The 16,963-nt window shown below is 43.7% G+C and overlaps 1 protein-coding gene across 2 annotated transcripts in view; it reads right to left on the reverse strand.

The window, feature by feature from the left end:
• MYO1D (myosin ID) overlaps positions 1-16,963 on the reverse strand; it is a 339,856-nt gene that overhangs the window by 124,572 nt on the left and 198,321 nt on the right. Inside the window, exons 17-20 of one of the 2 annotated variants that reach the window (XM_074940975.1) lie at positions 15,111-15,334; positions 11,810-11,954; positions 10,998-11,102; positions 7,528-8,988 (exon numbers count right to left, since the gene is read on the reverse strand). In XM_074940975.1, coding sequence (XP_074797076.1) covers positions 8,662-8,988; positions 10,998-11,102; positions 11,810-11,954; positions 15,111-15,334 — 801 coding nt within the window. In that variant the 3' untranslated portion in view covers positions 7,528-8,661. Of the gene's footprint in view, positions 1-7,527; positions 8,989-10,997; positions 11,103-11,809; positions 11,955-15,110; positions 15,335-16,963 lie in introns of those variants that run through there. The other variant, XM_074940974.1, reaches the window with a different exon arrangement.

The raw sequence follows: 16,963 nt of genomic DNA on the forward strand, positions 1-16,963 counted from the left end.
CATTATAGAAATATAATGGTGTTTAAAACCATTTTATCCCGCCTAGAACTGCTTTCCCACTGAACATTTTGCCATTATACACAATTGAGGTATGGGTAACTTTTACTGTGACAAAAAAGTCTAAAGTCCAGTAAAAACTTCTTGCACTTTGGTTCAATTCCCAGGCTTGTTGCCTGGACAGATATGCCTCATATTAATCAACACTTTTGCCACTAGGAAGCAGCACTGCTGCTTCACCCCAGCTCGCAATGGGTCAATTTCCTGGAAACGGTTATAAGCAAAGGGTTTCCCCCCCCACCACCACCACCACAGCTCAGCTAGTGCTGGAAAGAGCTGAACAGCTTGGCCATGTCTACAACGACGAAAATTTACAAATCACCACTAATTCCAACTAGAGCTGAATGGGAAACCGTTTTCCCTACCTGGGAAAAGTGTGGAGATTCCAAAAATTTTCACTTCTTGAAAATTAAAAAATGGGGGGAGCAGGGGAGATGATGTTTGGGTCAAATGAAACATTTAATTTTTGACCTTTAACTTTTTCCCCCAAAATAGTTTTTGAAACGATACATTTGTGAAAATCTATCCTTTCCCAACAAACAGGTTCAGTTTCAACAACTTGGCATTCTCAAATGTAAAGTGTTTCATCAAAAAAATTCCCAACCAGTTCTAATTACAGTGCTGATACAGCTGACTTGGTAGGAGCCCTAAAATAGATGGGGTAAAGCTGTTTTCAGTACAATTATTAAAAAACATGATTAAAACCTGGTTTGCAGAATATCAGTCATGCTTTCAGTAATGGTGCAGGCAGGACAAATCTGTATTCAACAGAAACATGACAGACTCAGCCTTAGGGGGAGGGATAGCTCAGTGGTTTGAGCACTGGCCTGCTAAACCCAGTGTTCTGAGTTCAATCCTTGAGGGGGCCATTTAGGGATCTGGGGCAAAAATTGGGGATTGGTCCTGCTTTGAGCAGGGGGTTGGACTAGATGATCTCCTGAGGTCTCTTCCAACCCTGAGATTCTGTGAAGCTGCACATGTACTAAGTCATTACCCCAAAGAGGACTAGACCAACCCAATGAGATTTACTAACGTTATAAAACAGACGTGTGTTGTTCAACCTGCGGCCGTCAGTTTCTTTGGCTATGTCTACACTGCAGCGAGAGCATGCCTCCCAGCCAGGGTAGACAGACTCATGCAAGCTTGACTCAAGCTAGTGCAAACATTACAGCACCAACAGAAGCTTGGGGTAGCCACCCGACCTAGAATTCATCCGCTCCCTTAGGTCCAAGCTCAAGTGGCTAGCCAAAGCCTCTGCTGGTGCTTCAACAACCATGCGGCTATTTTTAGCACACTAGCTCAAGCTGAGCTATCACAAGTCTGTTTACCCATGCTAGGAGGCATGCTCCAAGCTGCAGTGTAGACATACTCTTTGGGGCTACAGACTCCTAAAGGTGTACCGATACTCATCAACTAGGTAACCTGGATGGTGTCTGACAGATCCTCAAGAATGGGGACAAGGATATAAGAGGATGTATGGAGCCCTGTGCGGATACAAATTTTGTATCTGCATCCAATTTGCAATCCGTAAAAATGGTCCAGACATATCCGTGGGGCTCTAAGAATGTATTCACAGGACCGTGTATAAATTCCGCTGCAATACAAATCTTCCACCCATGGGCTTTCATTGCTGATAGTTTCAAGAATTGTCATGTGATATTATTCCTTAACTGACCGTTTGCACAGAGAATAAAGTCTGACCTAAACTCCATAAAATTAAGTCACCAACAATTTAACCTTTCAAAAACGATCAAAAAGTCACTGATAGACTATTAAAACTATAAAGTAGAACCAGAGTACTACATTTCTATAATCCCATGCTCCCTCCAATATTTTCCAATTACAGCTTGGGCTTGCTCTCAAAAGCATAGTTGGATAAGCTGCAGTTTTCTCCAGCATCGAAAGCATTGAAATGACCTTCAGCTTCTGGGTAAGGGTGCTGCATTTGCATTCATGATAAGCAACAGCAGTATTATCTTTGGCTACTCCGTCTCCCTGCATTCCAAGGACTGCATTAGCTATTAGTAAAGTGATGAGAGACTGATGCAACAAAACTAAACTAAACTGAGAACAGCCATCTTTTAATACGTGTGGCAGCAGGAACTTAGTGGTGGGGTCTACAGGGATAACAGATCTATTTGTGTTCACTCCTGAGAATTCTAATTGGTCCTGCTTCGAGCAGGGGGTTGGACTAGATGACCTTCTGGGGTCCCTTCCAACCCTGATATTCTATGATTCTATGATTCTTTCCACATACCACAACCAAAAGAAATCTGCCCCTTTATAAAAATCTCAAATGTTATCCTACTGGAATTTTTAAATAGTTCTTTGCCTGCCTGTAATTGAATGAAGTAACAATCTTCACTATTTTAGAAAATCGATTTCCTCTGTCCTTGTATGTTAGATTGTTACCAAAAGCTGAATCAGAGTGAATGAGTGTGTGAGAAAAACATAGGGATTTAAAAGCTTAAAAGTTGCATAATGGTAAGGAAAAGTAAATTCTGAAACCCCCCCACAGTGTCTTATCCCCTTATCACTACAAAAGGTTTTCTCCCCCAGGCTCTCCTGCTGGTAATAGCTCATCTTAAGTGATCACTCTCCTTACACAGTGTGTATGATAACACCCATTTTTTCATGTTCTGTGTGTATATAAATCTCCTCACTGTATTTTCCACTGAATGCATCTAATGAAGTGAGCTGTACCTCACGAAAGCTTATGCTCAAATAAATTGGTTAGTCTCTAAGGTGCCACTAGTACTCCTTTTCTTTTTCCAACAATATAATATTTCTATTCTTTTGTTTTCAACACAATCAGAAAAATAAAAGCCAGGAGCAAAGTGGTCATACAGTGCCCTTGGCATAAGGAAAAGTAGGAAGGACTTCACTGCTACAAGATACTAGAAGGCGGTTCAGAGATTCAGAGAACCCCCAAACAACTGAGCTGGCACACACCACAAAAAATTTCAGCCAATCAGATCACTTAGCTAGCAGAACATCCCAATGATACACATACCCCCCCACCTCAAGATGTGGGGTGGATACAAAACATTTTTAAAATTAAATAGATTTTTAAACTTAAATGAGATGTGACTAGTTTTGTACTTTTCCCCATTTATAGTCTTAAATTACTAATGTGGGTGTTTTGGACTTGTTTAGTTTCCTAATTGTTAGGAGAGTTTCAGATTTTACAGAGATTTTTGTCTATTAGGAAATTTCAGATTTAAAGTGCTCAGCTACGTTCAAGACCCCTCATTTCTGTTTTTATTTTGTTTAAAATTTCCTGGGAATTTATCAGTGTTGTAATTAAGATTAAAAATGGGTGAAAATCAGTGAAAAAATTAAACTTCACAGTTTTCTGGGTAAATATCAGGGTTAATATTATGGAACAGGAAGTACAAAAAATTAACTATACATTAACAGTACGTATACAAATGCACACATGTGTGTGCGCGCACGTATCGTCCACTACATTACTTTGACAGACTTGCATTTACACTTAAACTACTTTATTATTAACAACCACACATCCATTAATGTAGTAGATTGGATTTGCTGAACACACGGAGAATTTTCATATACATGAATGATCCAAAATTCAGGTGAAAATTAGTAAAGCTGGTAAAATTAGCATTAGCTTTTGTAAAGCCTGGGAATTGTTTTGGGTAAAAACCGAAAATAAAGAGTCTTAGCTTTGCTGTAAAAAAACAAGTCCAGGGCCTCATTAACTGCCTTACTGAGAGATCAACACAAATCCAAACACATCATTGATAAATAAATACCCTGCGTTGTATTTGCAACTAATACCATCTGCCAATATACTGAACAAATTTCCACATGCCAGGAAAGCTGAAATGCTTCAACCAGGCTATAATCCTTCATTAGGGTGTGCAGTTGGAACTCAATGGGAGTTGAGCTACTTTTTAAAATCCCATCCTTAGGAGCCTAACTATAGGCACCCCCATACGTGCTGACTTTGGGTTTTGTTGGTGGGTGCCCCATCCCAGCTCCGCCCTCTTCCCCAAGGCCCCTGTGTGACGATAGGGGAAATGGAGATACCAATGTGGGTAGATTTGGACTGAATTCCTCCACAGCCTGAGTGAGAAAGCTAGCTCCGCACAGGGGGGACAGGAGAGAGAGGGGCTCAGGCCAGCTCTGCACAGAGTGGGGTCGGGGCTTCAGCCCTGCAGCTTCTGCCACTTGGGTGGCTGGGGCTCCCAAGCTGGGGACTTCAGCCCCACATCTTCTGCCAGGGTCCGGGGCTTCTCCTCCCCCCACCCCCAGGCGGCTCCTGCCGGGGTCTGGAGCTTCTCCTCCCCCCATGCCTGCCCAGCGTGGCTCCTGCCGGGGTCTGGGGCTTCTCCTCTCAACCCACCTCCAGCGCAGCTCCTGCCAGGGTCCAGGGCTTCTCCTCCCCCTAATCCTTCACTACACCCAGCCCCAGCCTGGCTGGGCTCCCTTGGGTCACCTGATGCCTGCTGTGGCCGGAGTCGAGCTTGGCTGGCAGGGAGCAACCATACACGTGGCCATCAGTCCAAGAGGTGTGGCGCAGCCCTAAGTGAGCAGGGCTGGCTGTGCTGCTGCTGATAGCCCAGCACTCCCGCCCACGCCAACCCTAAGGCTTTTTTTTTTTTTGGTGAGACTCACTCAGCCCCTGCTGGAGCAAGGAGGCAGGAAACAGTTGATCTGAGCCTACCCAGCAAACAGGTGATCGCAGCTGCGTACAGGCTACCCATAGGAAACAGCTCGTCTGCCGAGGCTCCCGCAAAACAGTTGATCCCTGGCTGCCAACAGCTGGTCATCGCAGTGGGTGCTGAGCACCCCCTATTTTTTTTCCGTGGGTGCGCCAGCCCCAGAGCACCCACGGAGTCGGCGCCTATAGGCACCTCTGTTTTTGAAAATTTTGATCTATGTGTATAAGAAAGATCACAATAACTATTACTGAATTGAAAGTCTAAATAACTTTCATGGCTAGCACTGAAGAAATGTTGTTTTGAAGTGACATTTTATATCACTAAAGTTTTAAATAAAAATACAAGTTTAGCATTTGATGCTGCAAACATTTATATGTAAGCTTAACTTCAAGAACATAAGTAGTCCCATTGATTAGTCTTCTGAGTAAACTTACATAACTGCTTAAGTTAAATGGATTAAAAAATGGCTGATAGGTCTCAAAATGTAATTGTAAACAGGGAATCGCCACCGAGTGGGTGTGTTTCTAGTGGGTTCAGTTCTTGGCTTGAAATAGCATAGGGCAGGGTTCAGTTCTTGGCCCTATGCTATTTCACATTTCTATCAATGATCAGAAAGAACACAAAATCATCATTGACAAAGTTTGCAGATGAAAAAAGTTGGGGGAAGTGGTAAATAATGAAGAGGACAAGAGCGATCTGGATCACCTGGTAAACTGGGTTCCCGCAAACAATATGCATTTTAATATGGGTAAATGTGAATGTATACATCTAGGAATAAAGAACGTAGGCCATACTTCAACGATGGGGACTCTATCCTAGGAAGTGGTGACGCTAAAAAGATTTGGGGGTCATGGTGGATAATGATGTTCCAGTGCGACCCTGTGGCCTAAGGGGCTAATGCAATCCTTAGATACATAAACAGGGGAACCTCCAGTAGGAACAGAGAGGTTATTTTACCTCTGTATTTGGCAGTAGTGTGACCACTGCTGGAATACTACCTCCAGTTCTGCTGTCCACAATTCGAGAAGGATGATGATAAACTGGAAAGGGTTCAGAGAAGAGCCATAAGAACGATTAAGAATTTGAAAACATGCCTTAATTGTGACAAACTCCAGGAGCTCAATCTATTTAGCTTAACAAAGAGAAGGTTATGGGGCTCCTGAATCTAGCAGACAAAGGTATAACATGGTCTAACGGCTGGAAGTTGAAGCTGGACAAATTCAGACTGGAAATAAGGAGTAAATTTTTCATCGTGAGAGTAATTAACCATTGGAACAACTTATGAAGGGGTCATGGTAGATTCTCTCACTGACAGTTTTTAAATTAAGATTGGATGTTTTTCTTAAAGATCTGCTCTAGAAATTATATTGGGGAACTTCTCGGCCCTGTGTTATACTGAAGGTCAGACTAGAAGACCACAGTGATTCCTCTGGCCTTGGAATCTATGAATCTAAGTGTTTGCTGGACTGGGACCTTCATCTACTTAATATGATTTCAAGATTGTTATTCTGAAGCCTAGAATGACTGCTGAGTCAGCATGATGTGATGGAAACAGCTACTAGCATGGCTGGGGACTCTGTGTTCAGTATACCACTAGGTTCAATCATCACTGGGTTTTGTGGTCTGTTACTACCAAATTTTTAAGTTCAGCCATTTTGACTTTATCAATTACATGTGCAGTGTACGGCTACAGTAAAGCATGTACCTCTGCCATTCGAAGAGTCCTAGACCATTATATCAGAGATAATAACAAATCACCACTCTTACTCTACACCTAATTTGCATGCAACAATTTAATTGATTATATAAGGGAGACTACACAGATGATGGATTAATTGGCCCGTCACCTACACAAAACAACAATCCCCCAGCACAACCCCGCAGGCGCACACACAAAATGATCCAAACACCACAACCAACATACACAATAACCCCAAACACACACAGCCCCTGACTTCAGCTCACACTTATTTGCTATCTAGACAACTCTTCCACCACAATTCCCTAGACACAGATCAACACAACCATCCTTTGGGTGAAAGTGATCATGAAATGGTAGAATTCATGATTTTAAGGAATGGTAGGAGGGAGAACAGCAAAATAAAGACAATAGATTTCAAGATGGCAGACTTCAGCAAACTCGGAGTTGGTAAGTAAGAACTCATGGGAAGCAAGTCTAAGGGGAAAAACAATTGAAGACAGTCGGCAGTTTTTCAAAGAGACATTATTAAGGGTGCAAGAACAAAGGAAGTATGGCAAGCGACCACCCTGGTTTAACCAGGAGATCTTCAATGATCTGAAACTCAAAAAAGAGTCCTACAAAAATTAGAAACTAGGTCAAATTACAAAGGATGAATATAAACTAGGGCTGTTGATTAACTGCAGTTAACTCAAGCGATTAATAAAAATCACGATTAAAAAAAGTAATTGCAATTAATTGCATTGTTAAACAACAGAATACCAATTGAAATGTATTAAATATTTTTGGATGTTTTTCTACATTTTCAAATATATTGATTTCTATTACAACACAGAATACAAAGTGTATAGTAGCAGCCGTGTTAGTCTGTATCCGCAAAAAGAAAAGGAGGACTTGTGGCACCTTGGAGACTAACAAATTTATTTTGAGCATAAGCTTTCGTGTGCATCCAATGAAGTGAGCTGTAGCTCACGAAAGTGTATAGTGCTCACTTTATATTATTTTTTATTACAAATATTTGCACTGTAAAAATTATAAAGAAATAGTATTTTTCAGTTCACCTCATACAAGTACTGTAGTGCAATCTCTTTATCATGAAAATGTAACTTATAAATGTAGAATTATGTACAAAAATACATAACTACACTCAAAAACAAAACAATGTAAAACTTGTAGGCTCTAAAGTGCACTCGGTCCAACTACTTGTTCAGCCAATCCCTAAGACAAACAAGTTTGTTTACATTTATGGGAGATACTGCTGCTTGCTTATTTACACCGTCACCTGAAAGTGAGAACAGGCATTCACATGGCACTTTTGTAGCCGGTGTTGCAAGATATTTACGTGCCAGATATGCTAAACATTCATATGCCCCTTCATGCTTCGGTCACCATTCTAGAGGACATGCTTCCATGCTGATGACGCTTGTTTAAAAAAAAAAAAAAAAGTGTTAATTAAATTTCAGGGGGTAGCCGTGTTAGTCTGTATCCACAAAAACAACAAGGAGTCCGGTGGCACCTTAAAGACTAACAGATTTATTTGGGCATAAGCTTTCGTGGGCTTGAACCCACTTCATCGGATGCATGGAGTGAAAATTACAGATGCAGGCATTATTATACTAACACCTGAAGAGAAGGGAGGAGTACCACTGAGGAGTACCAAAAGAATCTACACCAGCTGCTCAAGAAACTCCCTGCTACAGCATGGGAACAAATCTACACAGACACACCCCCAGAGCCCCGACCAGGGGTATTCTATCTGCTACCCAAGATCCATAAACCTGGAAACTCTGGATGCCCCACCATCTCAGGCATCAGCACTCTTACAGCAGGATTATCTGGCTGTTTGGACTCTCTCCTCAGACCCTACGCTACCAGCACTCCTAGTTATCTTCGATACACCACCGACTTCCTGAGGAAGCTACAATGCATTGGTGATGCATTGAAAACACCATCCTGGCCACCATGAATGTAGAAGCTCTTTACACCAATATTCCACATGAGGATGGACTATAAGCTGTCAGGAACAGTATCCCTGATGAGGCCACGGCACACCTGGTGGCTGAGCTTTGTGACTTTGTCCTCACCCACAACCATTTCAGATTTGGGGACAACTTATACCTTCAAGTCAGTGGCACTGCTATGGGTACCCGCATGGCCCCACAGTATGCCAACATTTTTATGGCTGACTTAGAACGCTTCCTCAGCTCTCGTCCCCTAGCACCCCTCCTCTACTTGCATTACACTGATGACATCTTCATCGTATGGACCCACAGGAAGGAGGCCCTCGAAGAATTCCACCTGGATTTCAACAACTTCCACCCCACTGTTGCAAAAAAAGCGAACATCATTCTGGGATGTATTAGCAGGAACGTTGTAAGCAAGACACGAGAAGTAGTTCTTCCGCTCTACTCCACGCTGATTAGGCCTCAACTGGGAGTCTTGTGTCCAGTTCTGAGCACCACATTTCAGGAAAGATGTGGACAAATTGGAGAAAGTCCAGAGAAGAGCAACAAAAATGATTAAAGGTCTAGAAAGCATGACCTATGAGGGAAGATTGAAAAAAATGGGTTTGTTTAGTCTGGAGAAGAGAAGACAGAGGGGACACAGTTTTCAAGTACCTAAAAAGTTGCAACAAGGAGGAGGGTGAAAAATTGTTCTCCTTAACTTCTGAGGACAGGACAAGAAGCAATGGGCTTAAATTGCAGCAATGGAGGTTTCAGTTGGACATTAGGAAAAAACCTCCTGACTGTCAGGGTGGTTAAGCACTGAAATAAATTGCCTAGAGAGGTTGTGAAATCTCCATCATTGGAGATTTTTTAAGAGCAGGTTAGACAAACCCCTGTCAGGGATGGTCTAGAACAGGGGTGGCCAACCGGAGTCTGAGAAGGAGCCAGAATTTACCAATGTACATTGCCAAAAAGCCACAGAAATACATCAGCAGCCCCCCATCAGCTTCTCCCCGCCACTCCCAGTACCTCCCACCCACCTGCAGCCCTGCCGATCAGCACCTCCCCCTCTCTCCCCGCACCTCCCAATCAACTGTTTCGTGGCGTGCACGAGGCTCTGGGGGGGAGGTGGAGTGAGGGCACGGCAGGCTCAGGGGAGGGAGTGGAGGCAGGGCCTGTGGCAGAGCCAGGGGTTGAGCAGTGAGCATCCCCCAGCACATTGGAAAGTTGGCACCTGTAGCTCCAGCTCCAGAGTCAGTGCCTAGACAAGGAGCCACATATTAACTTCTGAAGAGCCGCATATGGCTCCGGAGCCACAGGTTGGCCACCCCTGGTCTAGACAATAGTCCTGCCATGAGTGCAGGGGACTGGACTAGATGACCTCTCGAGGTGCCTTCCAGTCCTATGATTCTGTGATCCACCCAACAACATAACCAGCACACACACCACCAAACATCACTCTGAAGCCTAGAATGTCTGTTGAGTCAGTGTGAAGCAATTGTAACAGCTACAAGCATGGTTGAGAGCTCTTTGTTTAGAATATCACCAGGTTCAAACACCACTGGGATTCACAGTCTGTTACTCTCAAATTTTTAAGTTCTCAGCCATTTTCAGCTGTTTTAAATTTTTACACATTACTTTACAAATTACACCTGTGCAACAGCACAAGCTTTCAGATACTAGTTTTAAATATTTTGTTTTTTGTCTATAGCAGTTTCATAATATTCAAATAAGATACTCGATCAGCATTTAAAAACAGCATAATTTACTTCATTACAAATGTTATTCTCAATTTGCAATAGCACAAACTTTCAAGTTAGTTACAAACCTTCAACCTGACTTAAATCAATAATTTGAAATTGCCTTGATTTAAGTGTCTCCACCCTGGAAAGAGACTTCCAATCAGACCAAAATCAGCTACACTTAATCCAGCCTGGGTTCATCTCCCAGGTCCTAAGTGGTCAGAGGTGTCCCTTAAAGTGAAGGGTTCCTTGTTAGCTTGGGCTCAATATTAAGAAAGCAGTGGTCCAAAATACGAATGTTGATACTTGAAACATAACAAGGATAGGATGTGACCCTCCTGGCACCATTTCTTCAGACAAACTAAATCCTAAAGTTTTCGTTTTCTTGGTCAAAATCCTTGTTAAAAGTAGCCTATATACTTGCACTATGATCTAGCCTCCCTGGTTTCACTGGTTGCTGAGTAGTATTTTAAACCTTCAGGGATCTTACAAACACTAAGGAAAAGAATTATTACACCACAATACATCACAAAGGAATTTAGAGAATAGTTTGTTATCCAGTGCCTGTGAGCTTTAGTGGAAAGCAAAGTTCAATGCCATGCCTTCTGTTTGGGCTGCTGCTTTGAACTCCACCTGATATATTACAGAAGATAAAATATCTACTCCAAACTCAATCTCCCTAAAGCAACAAATGGTCAGATGATAGGGCTGCTCAGAACTTAAATATTTTCTCCTCATCCTTAGCATCAGAAAACTTCACTTCAGCCACAAGAAAATCAGTATGTGGCATTTCTGTTCCCAGCTTAGCTTTTGACTTTCTGTAGATTTCTCTCCTCCTCCTCCAACCACTCATTCTGTTTACCTTGCGGACGTGACATGAGAAGAGCACATTCATGTACTTGTCCTTCCTCTTCAACTCATTGGCAATAAGGATGAAAGAGCCTGTGGTCTGAGGGTTATCTGGTTTCTGGAAGAGCAAACAAAGACGGGCACATAATTTTTCTTAATTACCAAACAGAGCAATCATGCTTTATCGTCAACCTAGGCCTGATGGAATGGCAAGCTCACCAAGAAGTCTGTAATACACTCCCTTATCAGGAGACTTTATCAGACATTTCCTTGCAGTACAGAAAAACAGCATCCGGAGTTTTGCATGCTTTTCTAAAGGACGTTTTAGAAACAAAGGCTTAAGGGAAAAGGAAGGCTCTAATAAGCAGGAGCTACCTTTGAGGAAGACACATAAGGAGATTTCCACTATGCTCTCAGAGGCAGTTAAGCATTTTCCTCTGCCTAGTTCTTCCATTTATGCTATTTTCTAACTTCCACCCTAACGACTGCAATTTTATTCTCATGTTGCATTTTCCATCCTATCTCTGGCCACTGGAAGAGTCAACTGATGATGTTAATTGGTATCTTGATTAACAGTGGCCCCAAGAATAATGAGAATAAGGTTTGGTATTTACAAAATTATAGTTCTTAGCATAGTAAAAGTTGGAACCTTTTTGAAATGGTTTACAGACTACCTCTTAATGGAGGAGTTGGAATGCATTTAATTTTTAGAACACACACAGTTTTCAGACTCTCCCCTCCTGATTCCCTTAGGCCTCACCAGGGAAGCTCTTCCCTATTCATCTGCACTGATGGAAGATTGAACATTTCTATCACAGCACTCACCGATGCAATATAGTTACCCTCCCAGGCTCTTTGTAGCCCAATATCTGCTCTGTGACCCTTCAACAATTCCATGGCAGCAACCTTAGCCCTGAGCTGAGGCAGATCTTCTGGTGGGATGCTCTTGATAAGCACATTTGCTCTCCACCTGAAAAAAGAAAATCTAATCAACTCCGAAGTTTATCTGTGCCCCATAGCAAGACCAGACTAATCTGGAGCCTTACCTGATTTACACTGGGAGAGTTGGGGTAAACAGACTTTTCTAGCTGCCATTATTCAACTGAAGTCATTTTTCAAACAACACACTTAGTGACTTTGTAAGAGATGGCATCACAAAGTTCCATGTTTGTCGTCTCCAATTCCAGAATAAAATGTTTTCCTACCTGCTAGTCCTGTAAACATGCCCTGGCATCCAAGAATCATGCTGGGCTGTTAGCACATCACCAATAATAAAGGTTCTGCAAGCCAAATTCTTGGCTCAGCTACCCCATTTCCCTTTAATGACAGAATTGACCCAGCAACTGGAACACGGTTAACTGTTGATGTGAAAACAGGAACACAGTCTACTTCACTCTTACTATTTGTATTACAGGAACGCTCCAAAGCTTTAACTAAATTTGGGACCCGATTGGGTTAGACAGCCCCAGCACTGAAGAGTTTACAATCTAACTGGACAAGCCAAACTAGTGCAGAAAGGGAAACAGAGGTGATCTATCTAAGGTCACTTAGCAGGTCAATGGCAGAATTAGGATTAGATCCAGGTCTCCTAACTCTCTGTGCAGTGCCCTATCCACTAGGCCACACTGTCTCCCATTCTTCTGTAGTAGTATTGGCTTTACGAGGCTAACGCTATTAAAAACCTTTTAGCCAAAGTCCGCTCTGACTCTGAACATATACAGGGAGCAGAGCTGTTCAATAAAGAGGCACCATTTTTACAGTCACTCTTCAAAATGCAGCCATGCTAATTTCTCTACTCTGTTGGACTAGCACCAGATGTTGATATTGCACCACTGAGTTTGAAAGCACCGATTTCTGATGCCTCTAAATAGTGGGAGACAGTACTAAATATAGATTATAGATATTGTGGCAAGGCACCTCCTTCATCTCACCAGACTTAGCACTGCCCCCTCTGGCAATGGTGGGCCTGGGGTAGATCAGCCCTACCCTGGGGAGTGTTTGCCTTCCTCCTTCTGTGCTCCTTCAGCTGTGTTTTCAGGGTACGCCCCAGGGTGGCCTAAGGAGTGATTCTTCACCGAACGAAAAAGAAACAGTCTTGTAAATACAAAAACAAAGAGGGATTCCTTTCCCTGTCTCCTCGCTGGGTCAGGGTGTCATCCTGTTGCTTGCCAGGGGGTGTCATTCCTTCCCCTAGCAGGCACTCAGGTTTGGTTGTTCCTCTATGGGAAGGAGCACAGCCTCTCACCCTGGAGAAGCTTATTTCCCTGCTGCCACTAGCTTGTCTCTCTCTCACCCCTTTTCTCCTCTCCACCAGAGGAGGGGTTTTTAAAGGCCTCAGGCAGCCCTTAATTGGATCCAGATATCCCTGATTGACCTGAGGTAACCCCTTCTCAGCTTGTATGAAAAAGGGCCTTTAACATTCTAGGGCTAACGTATCGGCCTTCCAGGACCCTCTTGCGCAGGTCCATGTCTTCTGTCCCAGGCCCTGCAGAGACCTCTTTACGGTGCAGGTAGTCAGGCGTAGAGCATGTTGGCGCATGCCTTCCTGCGCCACTTCCGAGGGCTCCGATACGACTGGCAGCTCCTTTATCAGCTGCTCAGGGTTCAGCTGATCGCCATATTTGGGGTCGGGAAGGAATTATCCTCCAGGGCAGATTGGAAGAGGCCCTGGGGGTTTTTCGCCTTCCTCTGTAGCATGGGGCACAGGTCACTTGCTGGAAGATCCTCTGCACCTTGAAGTCTTTAAACCATGATTTGAGGACTTCAATAGCTCAGACACAGGTGAGAGGTTTATCGCAGGAGTGGGTGGATGAGATTCTGTGGCCTGCATTGTGCAGGAGGTTGGACTAGATGATCATAATGGTCCCTTCTGACCTTAGTATCTATGAATCTATGACTATCTCCATCCGAGAGGTCTTCCGTGAGACATCTCTGAGCTGCCGGTCTTCCACCAGGACGTGCTCCAGACCTGGAAGCTGGTTTTGCCAACCAGGTCTGTGGCAGCTGCCAATGGGGTAGATCTCCTTGCGGAGTCCCTGCTACACAATTCCCAACTTGGTGTACAGGTGGCGGAGTCCCCCTAGGTGCACCAGAGGCTGGTCCTGGTAGGAGACACCAGGATCAGAGACCTCCTGGACTATGACCAGGGAAATTGCATGGATCCCCTGACACTTGCTCAGCGCATGGGGCTCTCCACGCTTCGTATTTCAGGAGATGAGGGCAGCCTTGTCGCCCGCCTCTCGGGCTCACCTCGAGCAGGTCCTGCGGAAGGGTGTTCCCTGCCCACCCCCATAACCTAGGCCCTCTGGATCTATTCATCAGGCCCCTGTCCCATGAGCCTCCCTGGCTGCCCCACCCGTATACCTTGTGTGACCTGCAGCCAGTTTGCTTTCAAACTGCGCGACGGGCATATCTGTACACACTCGTGCTCCATACTCTCCATTTCCTCACCCTCATGTTCCGCACTGACACTAAATGGTAGGACCTAATGCCACCTGTTGAGGGTGAGGCACCCCGGTGGGTCAGCTTATACTCCACCTTGGCCCCATGGCACGCTGGGTAAGTTCCTCTCTCCACTCACATATCCAGGCAGAGTTCCTCTGGGCAGCATCCGCTGGCTCCCTTGGCACCTTAGAGGAGCAGTGGGCGCTGTCCAGGGTTCTCTGCTCAGTGTCCCCCTCAGGTTCCCTACTTTTGACCCACACACCCATTCTTGTTAGTTTTTCAGTTGCCCCCCCCCATAATTATTTGAGTCCCAGGCTCAGTGGATCCTCCCCATAGGCTGGGGGAGGGTCCTTTAACAGTGGGCAGGCTTGTACCTAGCGCGGTTCACCTGTTCCCAATGCCTGTCCCTTTTGCAGCATGAGGGAGACCCTGGCGCACACCTATCTTGAGCTGTGGGCGGGCTTGTGCCCGCTCACCTCCCAGAACCCAATATGAAGACCCTCTTGCAGCTGTCCAGTCTGTCTTTGTCACAATATACATAATATGTTTTCTACAGAATACGGTAGATCTACTATATGAAAAATATATTCACATAGGAATCAATGGCCATTGTTAATTCTTATGTTTTAGTTTGTGACCAACGATGCCTCATTTCGAATGAAATAAAGGATCTTCCTTGTACCTGTGATAAATTGCCTGCAGTGCTTCTTCGAAACGGAGCAGCACTTTTGGAGGGCTGGGCCACTTCACATGCTTTCCATAATCCCGCATGGACCTCACGCGTTGGAAGAGCCGGGTGACCTCACGGATGTAGGACTTCACTTTGTAGTGGCGGTAGCACTTAATTATTGCGAGGGCAGCCTTTGTCCTCTTATACCGAAGGCGGGCTAGTGTGCCCCTCCAGACCTAGAGGAGGAGAAGAGTTGAGATTTTTAACAATACACAGCTATGAAATCATTTAACTTCTAATTTACTTTCACATTCTGTTCCTACCCAAGTTCTACAGCTTTTGTGCAGAAGGCAAAAAAGAAAGTTAGTGATGCAGTTCTGGGAGATTCGCTTTTCTGTAAAACTTAAATTGAGTCAAAAAAACCCTGTTATACAGATGCTAATCCCAGAGCTGCTTCCATTCCTATGTACTTAGGGAGCAGAATTTTAGCGCAGTATCAGCTAGAAATGAATAAAATAAATTCAGCAAGAGATTAATTGATTTCAACCATCATCCTTCTATGGAATTAAGCAAATCTTTGGTTTGAGTTACATTCCCAAACACTTCATCCCTCATATCCTACTGTGCCACCTCCCTGCATTACAGGACTGAAGGAAAGGGAGAGGAAGAATGACAGGACAATAAGTATGGTGACCTCTGCTCAGCCAGATTCATCAGCACTCCCAGGATTCCCTGCTACATATATCCTAGAGTGTACCACAAAACTCCAACAAGAAGCCCTAAAGCAGAAAATCTTGTATGCTCTCAGACTTCCTTTTAGATACACCATGCAAATAAAAAGGTAAGCCCCAGAGAGCCTGATTTCAAGGAGAGAGAAGATGGGTTAGGTAATATCTTTTAGTGGACCAACTTCTTTTGATAAAAGAGAGAAGCTCTGTGTAGCCTGAAAGCTTGTCTCTCTCACTGACAGCAGTTGGTCCAATAAAATATATTACCTCTTCCCCTTGCTGCTCTAATATCCTGGGACCAACACGGCTGCAACAACACTGTTTTCAAGTAGTCTTCCCACAGCAAGCGCTGACCTGTCTGCAGTTCTACCTCTATCAACACTAGTTTTTTGATTTCATTACAATGTATAAGAATCAACACTAGATTCTTGATTTCATTACAATGTACAAAAGAAAAAATTACCTTCACATGGGGGAAAATGCATTGCCCTAGCTGAGCAGGTAGCATTGTTCCTATCTTGTAACCAGGTAATTTTAATGTGTTCATTTGAGTGCTCTCCAGCTAACATGCACATTCCTGAGAAATCAGCAAACAGCTGCCCTTCCACTTTAGTATCATCTACCAAGGTGAAGGCTTATATTTTTGTTTTCTCATAGGGTCACACTTGAAAGATAATGAACATCCTACCCATGAAAAGACTGCTTTATAACTCATTCAGGGCTCTGATAGAGAATTTATTTATCGCCTGAGATGCATCCTACAGCCCCACAGATGCACATCAAGCCTTCTATTTACACAAGGATTAATTACCTAACGCGATTTCCAGTGTGGCATTTATTTGTTGCATGAAGAGGTGTCAGAAGTTTTCTCTTGCAAGGTTTACTAAACATTTTCCTATATGTGTGAGAAGATTCTGGAGTACTGACAGAGGAAAAACAGATATACAGATGCTCTTCACTAAAGAACTAGAATATTTAATGTTACTCTGAAACCAGAATATTTAAAGAGACACTAAGGTTCATGGGGCCTAAAAGGTACAGTAATATTTTCTCAGAATGACCCTCTCCTCATTTTCCCTTTTAACTCAAAGCCCTTGTATAGTATTAAACATCTCCAACCAATGGCTAGAACTTCAA

Source organism: Natator depressus, chromosome 27, assembly GCF_965152275.1.
Source record: "Natator depressus isolate rNatDep1 chromosome 27, rNatDep2.hap1, whole genome shotgun sequence".
Lineage (NCBI taxonomy): Eukaryota > Metazoa > Chordata > Testudines > Cheloniidae > Natator > Natator depressus.